The 19,163-nt window shown below is 32.3% G+C and overlaps 1 protein-coding gene and 2 long non-coding RNA genes across 3 annotated transcripts in view; 1 reads left to right on the top strand and 2 right to left on the bottom strand.

Moving 5' to 3' along the window:
• LOC106689386 (probable RNA helicase armi) overlaps nucleotides 1–14,001 on the top strand; it is a 35,819-nt gene extending 21,818 nt beyond the window's left edge. The window contains exons 14-20 of the mRNA XM_014434331.2: nucleotides 42–247; nucleotides 2,478–2,651; nucleotides 4,550–4,679; nucleotides 4,772–4,922; nucleotides 7,144–7,395; nucleotides 7,608–7,833; nucleotides 13,764–14,001. Of these exons, the coding sequence (XP_014289817.1) occupies nucleotides 42–247; nucleotides 2,478–2,651; nucleotides 4,550–4,679; nucleotides 4,772–4,922; nucleotides 7,144–7,395; nucleotides 7,608–7,833; nucleotides 13,764–13,912 (1,288 nt within the window). The 3' untranslated portion in view covers nucleotides 13,913–14,001. The remainder of the gene's footprint in view (nucleotides 1–41; nucleotides 248–2,477; nucleotides 2,652–4,549; nucleotides 4,680–4,771; nucleotides 4,923–7,143; nucleotides 7,396–7,607; nucleotides 7,834–13,763) is intronic.
• LOC136797095 (uncharacterized) overlaps nucleotides 1–17,224 on the bottom strand; it is a 21,298-nt gene extending 4,074 nt beyond the window's left edge. The window contains exon 1 of the long non-coding RNA XR_010844917.1: nucleotides 14,320–17,224. This is a non-coding gene — a long non-coding RNA (uncharacterized lncRNA). The remainder of the gene's footprint in view (nucleotides 1–14,319) is intronic.
• LOC136797096 (uncharacterized) lies at nucleotides 3,978–13,439 on the bottom strand. Its single transcript, XR_010844918.1, has 3 exons — nucleotides 13,326–13,439; nucleotides 12,915–13,087; nucleotides 3,978–4,290 (listed from the first exon to the last, which is right to left on the bottom strand). It is a non-coding gene; the product is annotated as an uncharacterized lncRNA (long non-coding RNA).
• Nucleotides 17,225–19,163: the final 1,939 nt, after the last annotated feature.

Below are 19,163 nucleotides of genomic sequence, written 5' to 3'. Positions count from 1 at the left end.
TAATTTTTTTTTTAAATAATTATATTTTTTTATTATTTCAGATTATTAGTTGCTACTCCATCCAATTCGGCAGCAGATCTTATAACTGAACGTTTACTGGATGCTGGTGATTTAGAACAAGGAGATTTATTAAGGATGGTTGGTTATCATTATTTAGAACAAGGAAGAATTGCTGCTGCTATTGTGCCCTACGCAGCTGTTCCTGATGTCAAAGCTATAAATGTGGCTGGCCTCTCTGGCTCTTCACGTTAGTACTCGCTCAGATCATTTCACTAATTATAGCAAAGTTTGAGACTGAAAGAATAAAGTAAATATACACGTGTTTATATATATTTATATATTTTAGTGTTTTGATTATGAAAAATTTTGAATCTGAGTTTTCTGTAGAAATAGAGATTGTAAGGTCCCTGGAGTCCAATTGACTAATTCTCACAAATGGTGTCTGTACACACTCTTTGAACACCTTAGTTTGAAAATGAAGTTATGAAGGACTGAAAAAATAAATTTTTAATGAATGCAATTTAAAGGTAATTTTTGGTTTAAATCGACTTACCTGAAGAACCTCTTCAAATCCTCAAATTTTTATCATTTTCTTAAAATTTCTGTAAAAATTTTTATTAAATTCCTTATATCAATGTTTAATGAAGTGGTTTTTAATCTCAGCTGGTTCTTATCCTCATTGTAATTGACTAACAGATCTTAAATACTGAATTTTCTAAAAATCTTCCTCCAAGGTATCTTTAATTTTGTTCAATTGATATAATTAACCATCCCATCTCTCATGAATTAGCTGTAATAGACATTAGATGAAAATAAAATATAAAAGGGGAAAATAAAAGTTTCTATGTTTCCATGGCTGTTATCACACGTCAAATTTTATTTTCACTTACTTCTGTATGAAATAAATAGTGAAGGTTCGATGCCAATGACACCAAATTCTGTCTACGTACATCTATCCAGTGATACCCGTCCAAAACCGAATCCATCACATCATTCTTGACACAATTCTCCCACCTATACTTTGGTCTACCTCTCTGACGTTTACCCATGGGTTCACTGTTAATATTTTAGGGATCCCTTTGCTACATGCCCATCTCATTCACCACAGTACTATATACCTGAATTCAGAGTTGCTATACCCTAAATTCCTCAATTAAGTAATAATAGGAAGGGTAATAGTTTTGTAAATTCTAGCTTTAAAGTTTCTAGACTGAAGGCGCAAGCTAAGAAATTTCAAAATAGAAAAATAACAAACATTTCCCACCTTAAACCTTGCTTTTCTTTCCTCATCAAGTTATTTTTGTTCTAGAAAATTTGTATTTTGTAATTATAATTATTATTTTTATTTACTCTGTACCTTGCTTTCTAGCAATATAGGTGTTGGAAACAAAGGTATATTAAATTTAATATGCATTTATCTCTTAAACTCACCCTGTCTGTCTTTGGTTTGGGTCTATCAAACTTAGTTTTCAAGGGGTCCTTTATCCTCTTTGTTCCTCCTTTAGTCTGATGGGCTTTTAGCAATTGATCCTCTTTTTCTGAGATTGAAGTGTGCTAGTCCTAAATAAATTTTCCACACATACTTTGTAGTAAAGATAGTTCTGCTCAGTCATTTGTTGAGGGAAATCTTTCCAGAAGGACGTAGAGTCCGGTTTCCCTTTAATGGTCTATCTGTCATGTTTTATTTATTCTCAAGCAAATAAAAAAAGTTGTAAATATTATTTATTACTTTAAAAGTCCTCTATACAGGGTCTTTTAAAAATTATGAACCATTATCATTTAGCTACATCTATGTAACAGAAAATAGCACAAAATAGGAATAAACTTGTAATTCACAAAATTAGAAGTTTTTTTTACCTCTCCTACTATATGACATACATCTGTAACACGGTCATAGCTAGGTGATTAGAGAGCATTCCTCCCAGAAATGTTGCAGCATATCACAGATCCCCTGTGTTGATCAACTTTTTTATTCATTATTTAAGGTCATCCAGTTTAGCAGGTAGTAGCAATTCATAAACATTGTCTTTGAGGTATCCCCATTGGAAGAAGTCTCTTGGAATGAGGTCTATTATCTAGGAGGCTACATACGATCCTGTGCACTCCTCTGACCAATCTACTGCTAAGACACAGTTTCATTAAAAAATTGTCGCATTGGCTAGCTTTAAAGAAGTGGATATACATTGTGAGGGAAAATGAAGTAACGTGTGTTTAGAACAAATGGAACAGCCAGGTTCCCTCTGAAACTAAGAATGAAGGGGACAAGAAATAATTAATACTTTAAAGTATGCTAGTGAACGTCAGTAGGTGATGACACCGTGACCTATTTCAATTGCTTTTGAACTGTAAAATAAACCTTCTATATAGATCCATTATTTTTCAAATATCCTGTATGTTTCATATAACTACATATAGTTTTAAAAGTTTATTTTTTGTATATTTAAAAATTTTTATGTTGAAATCATGGATTATTACAGATGAAGGAGTGCAAATGTGTGGACGAGAACTTCTTGGTCAACATCGAGTGACCGTAGGAACTCTTGGCTGCCTTGGATTGTTATACAACATGGGCTTTCCGAGAGGCCATTTCACTCATGTCATAGTAGACGAAGCCGGACAAGCTACTGAACCTGAGCTGCTTATTCCGATGGGTAATTATCACCTTTATCAATTTATAAAAAGTTATTTAGTAAATACCATTCTACATTGAAAAACAACAAAAATATGTTTTTAAAATCTTAGCTATTATTATATCTATTTCGATTCAAATTATTATCAAAAATGGAATTTTTGTTTCCAGTATTTTAGTTTTGTAAATTTTGCCTGATAAAACTTTACTGTAACATTAGGTACTTCGATGTAATTCAGGAGAATAAAATATTTCACTTTATTTTGTATTGCAACCATTTATTATAATTTTTTAAAATGAAAAATATCCAGGTAAAAATTGATTTTTTTTAAATATTTATAATCAGATTATTGCTGTGCTAATATTTTCAAAATTAAAATACGTAAAAATATTGTTCGCTAATATTTTGTAACTATTGAATCTGTTATGTTATGTCTTAAAACATAAACTAACCTTACATGTGTTACACATTGTGTTTACTTAGTATTTATTTATTTATTTTTTCAAATAGGATTTTGTGATCGTTGAACATTCAGTTTCATTATGATACAAATAAAATTAATTAAAACAAATCACTTACTCCCAATTGAGTTTTTAGATTAAAAAAAATAGCATTTTGAAAAAGCAAATATAAAATTTAAGTGCTTAACTTTACTATATGAAAGCTATTGATTATCTTTAGCCTAGATTGTTAAAGTGTGTTAAATGGATACAGTTCTGCAACATTGAGAATCATTTCCTTCTTTTAGCATTTTAAAACAATATAACATTTAACGAAGTTGATAGTCTGTTAATGTTCTGCTAAATCGAGAATGACGTCATGCAACACACTAGCTGAGTTCACACCATTTTGTTTGCTGTCGTTTCCATAGGTTAGTTGCTCGTAGTTTGTGTTTGTGCTGTTTTTGTTTTAGACGTTTTTAAACTCTAATAAAGTAATGGATGAAAATAATAATAAAGTAACAGAAAAAAATAACAACTTGGAAAGGAAACAAGGGACAAGTGAGGTGGAGGAAGGATGATGTGACAAAGCTGTATGAGATTTTATTATCTCGTAAAGATAGCAAGGTTACAAAGCAAGTTACCTAGAAAATCCACTAGGAGCTACTCTGCAGTTAACATTTAATATGGACTTTAAATTAGGCTACTCTTTTATTTAAATTAGCCTATACTTTTTTTATTTTGCATGTTAAAAAATTTTTACTTTAAACACATCATGAAGATTTATTTACAAGTCTATAGAAAGCTTGAAACCTGTAAATTATACATGTAAACACTACACTAACTCCTTAGTTAAGAACAAAAATATTGAAAAATTGAATACATTTATAATTAATTGAATTATCTCTATAGATGGAGATTTTCATCGTAGTCATATGTTCCATATTATCCCTTTGGCACATTTAGGGGTTCTGTGTTCCTGTTTAGAAAATGTTTTTAAAAAGGCCCATAAAACATACTAATAAAATTAAAGTATTTAATGATCTAAATTAGACCTTCTTTAGGCAAAAAGGGAACATTGACAACTCTTTACTTGAGTGTATGTAATTCACCTGGTACCTGCCTCGGAAAATTCCTAGATTCATCATTGTCCACACGGCAGTTGATGAAATATTTTCTTTTTAATTAAGTTCTCAATGAATATATCTTAAACGACTCATCTGTAAGCAAATGGGAAAGAGAAATAAGACACAACGAGGAACTTATGAGTTTCTTAAAGAAGGATTTTTGAACAGGATTGCTTAAACTTCTCAAGAAGGGATATTTGGAAAAAGGAGAGAGATTTAACTAGTGCAATGCTAGAGTTTTTATAATAGTAAAAATTGATGGGTGTGTTGGTTTGGTATACTGTAGATGAATAATTTTACTCGGAAACCTAACTGCATACTCATTCTGATTTGAGGTCAACATATTTTTCAGTTTTCTTACACATGGAATATGGACAGGTTGTTCTAGCCGGTGACCCTTTGCAGCTTGGACCAGTTGTCACTTCACGTCTTGCATCAAGATGTGGGTTACAGGATTCTCTTCTTGCTAGATTTCTTAATCGGTACAAATTATTATTTTTCTATTATTTTGTAAGTTAATGTTTTTAGATAGACTATCTGTTTATTAAAGTTTTTTATTTACTTTTTAATACAGATTTCCATACACAAGAGATCCTCATGGTTTTCCTGATAGTTCAGGCTATGATCCACGCTTAGTAACTAAACTGGTGAACAACTACCGATCACTTCCTACTATATTGGAGTTACCTAGCATGCTCTTTTATGATAATGATCTTATCCCAAACGTAATTACTTTTTCCTTAGTAATTTTAAATATGGTTTCTTAGTTGTTTTAGGTCTAGTCATTTACTCGAGTGAGATTTTTGCTCAGGAGAGTAAAACTAATAAGTGTGAAGAAAGGTCTCTTAGAGTTCTCTTTGAAAGTAGAGAGGAAGTTCTCTAAGATTTATAATATTATATTACATTAGCTAGTGTATAACAGGGAATCTTAGAGGCCTTAGCATTCGAGAGTGTATCTACCATTCTTTGAGTGAAAAACCCACCTTTAGCATTATTTAGTAATTGTTAACTTAAATATGTTATTAAATAATAATTAATAAAATATTAAATTTATTATATAATATTGCTCTATGTTTTTAGAAAAGTTACTGAAATCAAAACATAACATATTTATGAATGGAATATGGTCCGTTTTTTTTTTGGTAAAAAAAAAACTCAAATAGTAGAATTATACTATTTTATTGAGCCAACGTTTCGCCCCACGTTGCAGGGCTTCATCAGGGCTAAAAAAGATACAAACACATAGTTACAAAAGGAAAAAAAAAAAAAAAAAAAAAAAAAAAAACATAAGTGTAAAATAACAGGGGTATAAAATGTAAAACAGTAAGATATAATAAGAAAAATTAAAGGTTGTAAATAGTAAATGAAAAGGGTAATAGTAACAGATAGATAAGAGAAGAAATATTGAAGAAAATACAAATATAGAGATGTAAAAAGAAAAAAACACAAATCAAATGATGAGACAGAATGCATACCTGTTTTGACAGCAGTCAAAAATAAAGTGACCGTTGGTATTGGGAGGAGTGGGGGATGACAGTTATGCCACAATAACAAAAAAAAATTTGTAAAGTAAAAAAGTATTTAAATTAGGTGAACAGTAAAGTATAAAATAATGGGATACAATGTGTGTAAGTAATTAAGAAACAAAATATACCAAATGAGCGGGGATACAATACCTCGGATACAATATATAATAGATAGTTGAGCGTAGATAATGCATCTTGCAAGGATTTAAGGTCAATGAACTTAAAACTTATTTTACCCAACACGACTGTAGGCAAATTGTCATATTACCTTCTATCCAGCCTTTTGATGTAATTGCATCTCAACTCTTTAACTGGTTCCTGTACTAAAAATATACCTCAATAAAAAAATCAAGAATAAATAAAAATATATATGAGGAGAAGATGGTCGGGGATGCGGTCAGTAAATAACACAAATAAGTTGAGAGAACTTATTAAACTATCACTATCACAACTTATTTACTAACTGCACCCCCAACCATCTTCTCATATATATTTTTATTTATTCTTGATTTTTTTATTGAGGTATATTTTTAGTACAGGCACCAGTTAAAGAGTTGAGATGCAATCACATCAAAAGGCTGGATAGAAGGTAATATGACAAGAGGATCGGACGTGGTATATAAGATCAATTGACAAACCTCATACGATTGGTACCTGCACTCTGTAGGGTGTTTGCCTACGGTCGTGTTGGGTAAAATAAGTTTTAAGTTCATTGACCTTAAATCCTTGCAAGATGATAACCGCAAGATGATTACATTCTCTGTAAAGTATTTACTTACAGTTGAGTGGGGTTTAGCAAGTTATTTGCTTTAGATCTTGCAGCAGGATAACAGATACAACTGAGAGGTATTTGGCCTCGGTTGTGCTCAAAAGTATTAAGGCTAGAGGAGAGATTCAAAGGAAGTTTAGTAAAATAAAACAGTTTCTACAATAGCATCAAAATAATGGATAGAATTATCTGACCCACTGAATGTGTTCACTCACTATCGCCTATGAAGTAGGTGTGTCCATTTTGCATTAATTTTCATAGTCAACTTTTGGTTAGTGATGTCTCTGGGTTTGTAGAGGCCGAGAGTCACTGCATGTAAGAGGTTAGCTTTAATTGGATCAGAACACTAATTTAGTTTTTATTTCTTTGAACAATGCATGTATGAATATAACAATTTTACATGGTTACTTCATAACCATATTTAAAGTATTTACAAGAAATTTAGATTAGATGATTGTATCTTGAATCGTGGTTCAAGTGTTGACCAATTGGTAATGCCAGGTTGCGCTGTAATGGCTGTGGACAACTCTCATCTGTGACCACAGTTCTAAGTAATTATAATTTACCCTTGAGCCAATAGGTTGCGGATAGCTGGTACACTTTTATTTTTCTTCTTTTATTTTATCTTGATTGAAGGCTGGTTTATTCTAGGTATCTGAGGATTCCAGCGAAGAAGCAGGATTATTACGAGCATTGGCCCCATTGCTTCCTTGTCGTATATTTGGTACTCGTGCACCTCCTCTTCTGTTTCATGGTGTACGTGGTACCAATTGTCAAGAAACTGAGTCACATTCGTGGTATAATCCTCAAGAAGTATTTCAAGCATTTGTTTACTTAAATTTATTGTATAAAGCTGGACTTCGCCCTGATCAAGTTGGAATCATTACTCCTTATCAACTACAGGTCAGTAAGCATCTTATTGGTTAATAAGATTACCTGAAATTTTTGTTGTGATTTATAACATCGTTTCACATTATACATGAACTTTTATCTTATCTCCAATTTTAATTTCTCTTTTTGATTAAAAATGTAGCTAGTCCCTGTAATATTTGCTCTTATAATATTTATAACATATAAGACAAGTTCACCATCTAAATAAGATATTTGTTTTTCAGTCCAATAAAATCAGATTTATGTTGGAACGAATAAATATAGAACCTCCAAAAGTGGGTTCAGTGGAAGAATTTCAAGGACAAGAAAAGATGGCGATAATAGTTAGTGTCGTAAGAAGTAGTCCAGATTTGATCAGCTACGACATGCAAAGAGCACTTGGCTTTGTAGCTAATGCTAGGCGATTGAATGTAGCATTATCGCGAGCTAGGGCTATCTTGATAATTCTAGGTAAGTATCTAGATAATACTCAGGATTATTTGATTTGGTAAGCATTTTTGTTTACTGGAGACTTTGAAGGGCAAATTAGTTTTCATCTTTAGGAGGAAAAACTCTGGTTTTGTCTGGTTGAGCATAGACCTATTTGACATAGAGCATAGAGATATTTACCTAACTAGGGAAAGAAGTTAAGAAAGAATTTCAATTGTTAGTTACATAAGGTATTGGTGGGACTTAGACCCAGGAAACAAAAGTGTCTTTTTCAATCCTTTAGTTTTATTCCAAGAGCCTAAAGGAGAAAAAATTAATTATTTCACCCCAATTGTTTATTACTTTAATGAAAACTATGTGTAATTACTAGTGAAAATTGAGGAGTCTGCTAAGTATAGTGAGGGGGAATACAAAATGACGGCTGTTCCGAAGATACAAAAAAAATTATTTTTTAAAATATTTTAGTAAAAAAAAAAAAAAATGAAGCATTTACTAATTTTCAGGAAATTGTCCATTTTTTACCATGACTATACTAGAGATATTGCAAATTCATTCAAAAGTAAATATTAAAGTATTTAAGACATTCCCTCTGAAGTTTATTTTATCTCAGAAAAATCTAAAATTTGTTTATGTATAATGAAAATTCTTGTTTGAGACAGATTTGTTTAGTTATTATCATTATAGCACTATGGTCCTGCAAGAACCGAGGCCTCCTCCACTAGAGCCAACCAGTCTACACGGTCTCTTGGTTTCTCCTTCCAGCTCCCAACCTTCAAGAGCTTCAAATCCTCCTCCACATCGTCCAGCCATCTGATCCAGGAATGTCCTTCTATTTTCCATCTGGTTTGGCATAAACCATCTTTTTGGGTGTCCTTTCAACCTGTCCTAACCATCTTATTCTTACTCTTTTGACTAAAGCCACGATGCTGAGTTCCCTGAACACTTTTATTAGTTCCTCATTCTTTCTTCTTCTCCAAACTCCATTCTCCGAGGCTCCTTTCTATTTCCTTTTCAATATCTTTCTCTCCTAGGAGTTAGGCATCTGTTCTGCCTTTCTTGTCAAAAGCCATGTTTCTTCCCATAGATCACTACTGGCCTTGCGATGGTTTTGTTAATGACCCCTCTCATTCTTTTAGAGAGAGCTCTAAACTTCAGTATTTTCTGCAGTGAGAAATAACATTTATTTCCTGCTGCTATGCTGGTCTCTATTTCACTCTCTACTTTGTTATCATCTGTAACCAGGCTTCCCAGATACTTAAACTGGTTTTCAGAACTGAGGCTGTGGTCTCAGAATTGCTATTCTCCGTTATTCGTTCTTGAGTTATTCATGTACACCGTCTTGTCTTCATTCACTTTAAGGCATAATTCATATGCTGCTTCTTTGAATTCTTGGAATGTTCCTTTTAATGCTGCTTGGGTTCTTGCGGCAATGACTACATCATCTGCATATGCTAAATGTTGAGACAGTCTATTGTAAATGGTCCCTCCTGGATTAGTTCTGATTGAATGAATAGTTACTTCTAAGGCTATATTAAAAAGAAGAGGTGCCAGAGGATCACCCTGTCTTAAGCCATTCTCCACAGAAAATTCCTGGGACATCAAATTTCCAAACTTAACTCGGCAGGTAGTGTTCATTAGTGTCATTTTTACCAGCCTGACTAGTTTTTTCGGTATGCCTACCTTTACCATGGCTTTTAAAAGTTCCATTCTGTTCACACTGTCATAAGCTTGTTTAAAGTCGAATAGCAGATGCAGCTCTATGTTATACTCATAGCACTTTTTCTTTGCCTGCCTTAGGGTGAATGTCTGGTCAACTGTCGATCTACTAGGCTGGAACCCTCCTTGATATTATCCTATAATATTTCTTGTGTAATCGGACAATTTTATGTAGAAGCACTGCGTTTGCTTTATAGGTTGTGCTTAGTAAAGCCTTGCCTCTATAATTATCACATGCCAACTTGTCTCCTTCCTTGTGTATAGGACATATTGCTGCTCTTGTCCAGTCTTCTGGCATTTTTTCTTCCATCCATATCTGCCAAATCTAATCATAAATTGCTTCCTACAAATCACTGCCACTATATTTCATCATATCTGGAGTTATTTTGTCAAGACCTGGCAACTTATGGTTCTTCATTGATTTAATTATGTTGATAATTTCTTCCTTCTCAGGAGCTTTGCTTAGTAGTTATAAAAAAAAACATCCGTATGGCCTCAACACTTTTTTATTATCTTAACACTCTTACGTTTTGGCCATTTTCAAGGATCTTATTATACTATCACAGCCAAACAGTGGTAATTAGCATAATTGCAGGCCATTTTGCCTTTGTCAATTATTTATCATTAGTCAATTTTCTATAAAACTTCTTAAATTATGAAAACATTATCCACTAATAAATTAATCTTCATTTTAATGTGCTAAAACACTTATTATTCTCACAGTTACAACTACAGTGAAGTCTCAGTAATACGAATATGAGGGTACCATAAATTCTATAAGTGAATATTTCGTGTGAATACGCAATACATATGTATTATGGATGTATATTTTTGAGAATTTTTTTATCGTACTTAGTAGGTACATATACGTATGTTGTATGCAGTTGAAAGAAAAACAATTATTTATTGTATAAAAATTTAATTTATCTTTAATTTTTAATTTTTGACAAACAAATAGCGTTATGTTTGTTTCATGTTGCTTTTGGCTAAATAAATCATTCTTTCACATTCTGTTAAGGTGTTAGATTCCTTCTCGCTAATTTCTAAGAATTTTTCTTTTTTCTTTACCCATTTTTTAATCTAACTGTTCGAAATTTTTTCTTGTCATCCTTATCTTTTTGTTGTAGTCGTAGTCAGCTGGGAAAGTCCGTACACCTTTGAAACATCGGGGTTTCTGTGATTTTCCAATTATGAGGGGTCGCATTTTGTTTGTTCCATCTGCGTTCGTTGTTAAAAGCACCGTTATTCGTTGTTTGCTTTTCTTTCTTCCGAAGCAGGGGTCATTCTTCTCAGCCAATGTTTTGGATAGCAACAAGTTAAAGAATAGTCCAGTTTCATCGGTGTTAAAAATGTTGCATAAGGCGTAGTCCTTTACGATCATTGGTAGGACCTCTTTTTTCCAATGGTCAACCGACGAGACATCAACACTAGCGGATTCGCTGCAGACACTCCGACCAGTAATCCTATGCCTTAATTTGAACTTCTGAAGCCATCCTATATATATGCTTTGAAGTCTCCAGTAACGTTTAGTTTTTTAGGAAATTCTAGGGCCTTTTCCTAGAGCAATGACCCACTTATTGGGATACTCTCTGCCCGTTTTTGCTGAAACCAAAGCCTTTTTCTAATCGATGTACTGGCCACCTTGCGTTCGAGCTCTTTTTGCACAGCTTGGCCCAGCCCTAATAAAGTTGGCTTCTATCTCCTCTCTTTTCTGAACAATTGTTGCGAGGGTCGACAACGGAAGTTTTAATCTTTTCGCGATTTCAATTTTCATTACATTCGGATTGTCATCAACTTTTAAAATATTAATTTTGTCTTCCATAGAAAGAGATTTTTTTGCTCATGATGGTAAAAAAATTTTTTAGGTTTTTCACACACATTCACTTCAGGCGTTAACGAGAGACTGACAATTTTTATTTTGAATCGAAAGTAGGGAGTAGAGTGTTAACATAAAGAGTCATTGGGACCGGATGTTATTCGCGGAAAAAAGTTGTTTACTGTTTCGTTTTTCACGGTATTTTTCGTCTTTTGTCTTGCCATGGAAAAAAAAATTCGTAGAACTGAATAAAATTTACTAATATGCACATAGAGCGGGCCCCAACTTTCCTTCGTATAACTGAATGTTTCGTATAACTAAGTTTCGTATAAATGGATAATTACATACACATAATTAAAGGGTTTTTGCAAGGGATTGAGAAATTCTTCACATAACTGAATGTTTCGTATAAGTGAGTTTCGTTTAAGTGAGACTTCACTGTATTATATTTACTAGTTTACAATCTCTGTTTCACTTACTTACTTTATCAATACTACATTCTATGTTCATTTTGCAATGTAGTATTGCTAAAGTAAGTGAAATAAAGATTGTAAACTGATAAATGTAATAATTGTAACTGTGAGAATAATATGTGTTTTAGCACATTATGACGATGACTAATTTATGCCTGAAACGTAGGAGTATTAAGATAATAAAAAAGTGTTGAGACCATATGGGTGTTTTTTAATAACTACTAAAAAATTTTATAATTTTTCATTCAGAGCTCCATATCCTTGCAACATTCTAAAACTTCATATCACATTACTTACAATAATAAGAACTAACATTGTGATAAACAATTAAATTAATTTAATGCGGTTCAATAAGTTAGTAGTTATAAAGTGAAAATATGGAATAAATGAATCAAGGAATAGTTCAACTTAAAAGGGTGAAGTGACATTAAGGAATATGTGAATTAAAATATTATGATATGGAAAATTGTTTTAGATTTAAGCTAATAATTAAATTGAAATTAGCTTAAATCTAAAACAGTTATTTTAAATAATTTATATTTCATTATATGGGATCATTTTTCTTATTAATTAAGATTAATTCCTGAAATCTAAAAGAAACAAAGTCAACAATTTTATATAAGAAAAAGTCAATGATATGAATTTTATATTAATTTAATTAATTTTATAATTAGAAAAGTTTTATATAATTAAAATTTTGTTGTGTTATTTTCCATTTATTAGAAACAGGTTTTAGTTTTTATTTAAAGAAGCTTATTAGAAGTAAAAATCATGGTATATTGATCGAGGTATAGTATAATTTATCAATTTATTTTTATTCATTTAGATTCAATTAAATCAAAAGTCAATCTATACAATATCGATTCAATGCAATTAGTATTACTTGCTGCTAGGATATAAAAAATTAACTATCTAAAAGTATAGGAAACGCACAAGATGATGACTCAATGCCAAGATAATAAAATTATATTAAAATAAAATTTAAAGAATAATAATTCAAGACTACATTATCATATAAATTTACATTCGTAAAGTGCTGACGAAATCTTAGCGTTCTATAATTTGATATTAGGAGTATTTATTCAACTTGTTCTAACCTGCTAAAACCTCTAAAGTCTGATAGCTCTACTAAGATATTCCATTTTCTTTTTATAAAAGGCCTTTGAATTTGTGAGAAGATGGTTAGGGACTTAGTCAGTAATGAACACCAGTAAAAACTTTATTTTATAAGTACCAATGTTTCAGCCAGAATTTAATGCCTTCATCAGGGCTAAAAACAAAAAAATAATAATGACCATAACAATATAAGGAAATACAGAAAAATTGGAAAATAACAGATAACCTAGATACATAAGTAGTATTGGAAGAAAATTTTTAGTCTAATTATTATTAGAAGATAAATGCAGTGAGAAAGAAAACATTATGTAATTAAATAAATATGTTTTCGTTTCACATTTTTCTTAACTTCAATTTTAAATAACTTTCATTCTGTACATTTATTTAATTACTAGATTTTTGTTTGTATTATATTGTCTTTTTCTTTCCTCTTTCATATTATCCTTTTATTTATTCTCATACTGCTTTCTTCTTCTTGTAATAATTAAACTAAACATTTTCTTTCATTAATACTTATGTATCTCTATCATCTGTTATTTTATAATAATATAATTATATTATCTGTTATTTTATTATAATATAATTATATTATCTGTTATTTAATTTTATTCATTATGGCTGTTATCTTGTTTTTTATTCTGAAACATTGGCCATTGCTTCTAATCTCATTTAGTCCATCTTGTTTTCTTTATTCATATAGAAATAGATCTGATACCCTGGCAACTTATCAATTTAAATTAGAGTAAATTAGTTATTACTATGCAGAAATGTCTGCCAATATTCTTTTCCATTTCTGATATATAAGAAATATTAGTAATTAATATTTTTAGGCAATCCTCACCTACTCTATCTTGATATGCACTGGAGAAGCGTTTTAAGGCATTGTGTAAAGAAGAAATTTTATACTGGTTGTGATCTGCCTCCAGAATTTACTTTAGAAAGAACAAATGCTGATCCATCGCTTAACTTAGAAGAGTAAATACATGATTTATTTTTGAAAATTTTATAGTAGCAATATGTGCTATTTTTTGTAAAATGTTCGCTAATAAATTTTTTTTTAATTTTTAATATTTTTCAATTCAATTTCCTTTCTTTCAAGTTATGACTAAGCGAGTTATTTTATTTAAGTATTTATTTAATGGAAAATATATTATGCAATTTAGGATTTCAATAAATTGTAATTTCATGCGAGAAAGACAAAAGTTAAATGTTAATATCATAATTTATTTAGAGCTAGTGGAACATAAATCATTCACAAATTTACAATCTCATACATATTCACACAAAACAAATATAAAATTCAAGCTTGTGCCAAAATTGCATCTTAATCTTAAAGAATTGCATTAATAGTCAGAATTTACTCAAAAAATTAAATTAAATATTTACCTCATCTTTCAAATGTTTTAGTCTGGTTCTTTTCAATCTATGGTATTTTTTCCATTTTCCCCTTTTTTTCCAAGGTATGAAAAAATGACCTCTTTCACATTCTAACTGATTCTACCCATATTTTCTCTAAGTGATATTCCTTTTTGTATTAAGATGTTTTAATTTCTTCTATATTTGAGTTATCTTAAAGCAACTTTACCTTTTGCTTTTCAGTGTTTAGCTTTTATATCACTTTTTGATTTCTAATAACACCTAAATTCATTGTATTTTTTTAATAAGATCTTATCATAATATTGTTTTGGCGTTTATTTAGTTAATCAAATTGAATTTATGATTTGAATTCGGTGGTATTCTAGTTCACTTGTTAATACATTTGACTTTCGGAAATGTGAAACTTGAGGAACCAGAGAATCTAAATTATCAAGAGCTCAGAATAACAGTTTAAGTATAGTAGAGGAAGGGAGTCTAACTAGAATAAAAGTATGTATACTATGTAATCTTTGTTTTAAAATGCACAAAATATTAAATAATTTTCTAAACTAAAAAGTATGTGAGTAGGGTGTTCAAGATTCTAGATTAAGCTTCTATTGACCACCAGAAGCTGTATAATATTCTGTCTAGAAACTTCTTCTTTCTCATCCTCCTTAAGTGCCTTTCAGTGTGGAGGAGCCTCTAACCACTTGGTCCACACATCTCAGTCTTTGGCCAGTATCTTTATCTGAGCCAGCATTTTTCCTCTTTCCATACCTGTCAATGGATATGCACCATATAGCTCCTTCTAGGTCTGCCTCGTGGTCTTCTACCAGTTGGCCTCCCCTCCTTACATTTTCTTGTTACTCTGTCTTCCCCCATTCTACAGACCTGTCCATACCATTGGAGCTGTCGGTGTTCAATCACTGATTTCACTGAGGGGATCTGAAATTCTTCTCAAATTCTTTCACTCCTTATCCTGTCTTTCCTCGTTTTGCCCAATATTCTTCACAGAAATAGCATTTCAGCAGCCGTAATCGTACCCAAATGCTTGTCTTAGGTGACCCAACTTTCACTGCCATATAATATATAATATAACATAATAGTGTTGGAAGAAATATTGCTTTAAAGATGTGGAGCTTGATGTCTATATCTACCTCCCTCTTTCCCACAAAAGTATTGCATATATGGTAGTAAATATTATTTGATTTATTTATCCTATTGGATACTTCTTGGTCTATTTTACCAGATTTATTGGAAATTGTTCCTAGGTAGATATAGAAGACCACCTTTTCCAATACTTCATCTCTGACAATAGTCATAACCTTGCTCTTGTGGCTGTTAATACTCATTCCTTTGTGGGTGAGTTCCTCTTACCATTCTATAATAGCCTGTTGTAATTTTTCCTCAGAGTCTGTCACCAGCATGATTTTATCTGCATATAGAAACGCCTGTACTTATACCGTCCTTATGTTCCACATACCGACTACAGTCCAAGCCGTTCTTCTCCTGCATATTTTGTGGATTTCATCCATAAAAACAATAAATAATAATGGACTGAAGCTATCTCCTTGTTTCACACCTCTTTCCAAAGAAAATTCCTTTAGGGCTTTGATACGTTGATATAATTGCTTCCAGGAGGTCTGCAGGAATTCTTTTGGGTCTAAGTGCCCTCCAGATTTCATATCAGGGTACTGAATCGAAAGCAGCTTTTAGGTCCAAAAAAAGCAATATAATTGCTCTGATTTCTATCCCGTGATTTTTCCACAATAGCTCTGAGGGTAAATATGTGATCCTGGATTTGTGTTCCAGGTTGGAATCCGGCCTGGTCTTCTTCTAGTTTTGGCTCTATCAATGCCCGTAACCTGCTTTCTAGAATAGTGGTGTACAATTTGTATGTTACTAGGGATAAGCATATTGGTCTGTAGTTACCACATTCTGTTGTGATATCTTTTTTATGTATTGGCACTAAGATATTATATTCCCAGTCCTTCAGAATAACCTTACTGTCCCCTATCATTTGAAAAAGTGCTTGTAGTGATATTATCATTTCATTACCTCCATATTTGATGGATTCTGAAAAAATTCCATCTCTGCCTGGTGCTTTACCTTGCTTCAGACAATCCAGAGCCCTTTCTATATCTTCCTCCCATATCATATTATATCCTTCTCCTTCTTCCTGAACGTTCGCTAACTCTTCTTGAGGGGATCATATGGGTTTAGAGAATGTCTCCATCTATCAAAGGTTTTTTCTGGGTCTGAGATAATAGGTCCACTTTCATCTTTTATGTTTCTAATCTCATTGGAAGTTTTACCCTTAAGTGCTTTTACTTTTTTCCATATTCTTTCTTTAGTCCCTGTCAAGGCATTTTCCTAATTTCTCCCACGACTTCTTGGCTTCTCTTACAATACGTTTAGCATAATTTCTCCACTTATCATACTCTTCCCATTTCTGTGGTATACCAATTCTTGGACTTCTTCGTTCCACCATTTGGTGCGTTTGCGTCTAGTGTTTATTTTCTTCACTCCACATATAGACCTTGCTGATGCTATCTTTCATATACCTCCAGATCTCTTCCACAGATCCATTTTGGTCTAATCTTAGTAATTTCTCTTCCAGACATGGCTCCTATTCTTGTCTTTTTTCAACTGTGTTGAGGGTTCTCGCATTTATCTTTTCTTATGCCTTTTATGAATTTGTATGCTTTTAGGCTTCATGATCTGCGTGTCTGCGACTAATAGCAAATGATTTGTGTCTAATTCAGCACCTCTGATCACTTAAACATCTGTGAACCATTGTCTTATATCGTGATCATACACAAAATAGTCAATAATACTATTTCTTTCCTGTGCTAAGAAGGTAATTTTGTGAATTTTCTTGTGGGAAAAAAGGAGTTACCAATAAGCATGTTATTTTGATGCAGAAGTCAATCAATCGTTGGTAGAGAAAAACAAAGAATAAAATGGTCAACGATTGATTGACTTCTGCATCAAAATAACATGCTTATTGGTAACTCCTTTTTTCCCACAAGAAAATTCATGTTTTCCCATAACTCCATGTGTATCTTTATAATCCCATCCCGTCCTTGCATTGAAGTCTCCACAGCAGATAATTTTCCTATTCATACTCTTGAATTTGTTCGTTATCCTTTCTAGGTCAAAGTAAAATTGTTCTTTTTCTATAACAGAGAAGTCTGGAGTTGAGGCATAAATTTGTACAAAAGTGCTTTTACCAGGAAACAAATGGAAATTGGGTATTATTATTCTGGGCGAGACAGCTTCCCAATCCTCTATTTTCTTATATAGTGTTTCACCAACAACAAAGCCGACTCCTTCATATTCAAGCATATTCACCTTTAGGGACTCCTGAATATATGAGAGTATATCCCTTATCCAGATTCGTTTCCACAATTTTTTTCCTTTTTACATCAGATATACCAATGTCCACCTTGTACTTTATGGTCTCCTCCACAAGTTCCACTGTCTTGTCTGTGATGGTTTTTATGTTCCATGTTCCTATTCTAAAGTCCTTTATCCTGCCATGTCATTTCCGAATTGTCAGTCCAGTTCCGAGGCTAATATGATTTCTATGAATCTTATAGTTACTTCCTGGTGAGTGATTGGCCCAGTCAGAAAGGTCCTAATGCCCTAGAACAGCAGGTATACTGGTGAATACCTTGGCTGGCAGGACCAGACCTTCACGGTTCTATCTTCTAGCTCCAGAAACTTACAAGTTAAAATTTACAAAAATATTATTCTTCCAATTGTGGCGTCTTATGCTAAGGGAAGAAAATAATCCTAAAGTTTTTAAAAACAAAGTATTGCGTAAAATGTTAGGACCGAAAAAGGATGAATTAACCAGAGAACAATGCTGAATTGAGGGAACTGTACCCGTTAAATATAAATCAGTTAATACCATTACGTCGAATAAGGTGTGGGACTTAGTAACTAATGGATCCTAAAAATTTTAATTAACATTAAACCCGTGGGTAAATGTCTAAGGGGTAGACTGAAATGTAGGTGGGAGGATTATGTCTAGACTGATCTGGTTGATTTAGATTGGATTAGCGTCACTAGACAGATGTATGTAAAAAGCGTTTGGTGGTATCAGTATCGAAACTTCGGGTTCGCTAAGCCTTTAGTATTATTATTTATAATAAAAATATTTCTGAGTAATTTAATCACATTCCACTAACCATTGTGTTATCTTCAATAAAACAAATATTGCACCAAATTAAATAGATCAAATTTAGTTATATCACCTCCATTTTACTTATAGAAGGTGTTAAAACATAGTAATATAAGTATATATTTGTGCACATTAATTTTGAACATTATTTCATGCAGAGGCTGGCCTTAGCTAATGCGAGGCTCAGTGCAAACCTTTAATGTGAGGCTCCTCTCCATTTTATCTAGAAACCTTTGTTATAGATAGTAGAGGTAGGTAGAACCCTATGTTATAGGTAGTAGAGATAGGTAGAACCCTATGTTATAGATAGTAGAGGTAGGTAGAACCCTATATTATAGATAGTTGAAGTAGATAGAACCCTATGGCATAGATAGTAGAGGTAGGTAGAACCCTATGTTATAGATAGTAGAGGTTGGTAGAACCCTATGTTATAGATAGTAGAGATAGGTAGAACCCTATGTTATAGGTAGTAGAGATAGGTAGAACCCTATGTTATAGGTAGTAGAGGTAGGTAGAACCCTATGTTATAGATTGTAGAGGTAGGTAGAACCCTATGTTATAGATAGTAGAGGTTGGTAGAACCCTATGTTATAGATAGTAAAGGTAGGTAGAACCCTATATTATAGATAGTTGAAGTAGATAGAACCCTATGTTATAGATAGTAGAGGTAGGTAGAACCCTATGT

Source organism: Halyomorpha halys, unplaced genomic scaffold (assembly GCF_000696795.3).
Source record: "Halyomorpha halys isolate HHAL.00 unplaced genomic scaffold, Hhal_1.1 Scaffold1348.1, whole genome shotgun sequence".
NCBI classification, from domain to species: domain Eukaryota; kingdom Metazoa; phylum Arthropoda; class Insecta; order Hemiptera; family Pentatomidae; genus Halyomorpha; species Halyomorpha halys.
The sequence above is the reverse complement of the archived record's forward strand: the minus strand, read 5'-3'. Positions and strand labels throughout refer to the sequence as shown.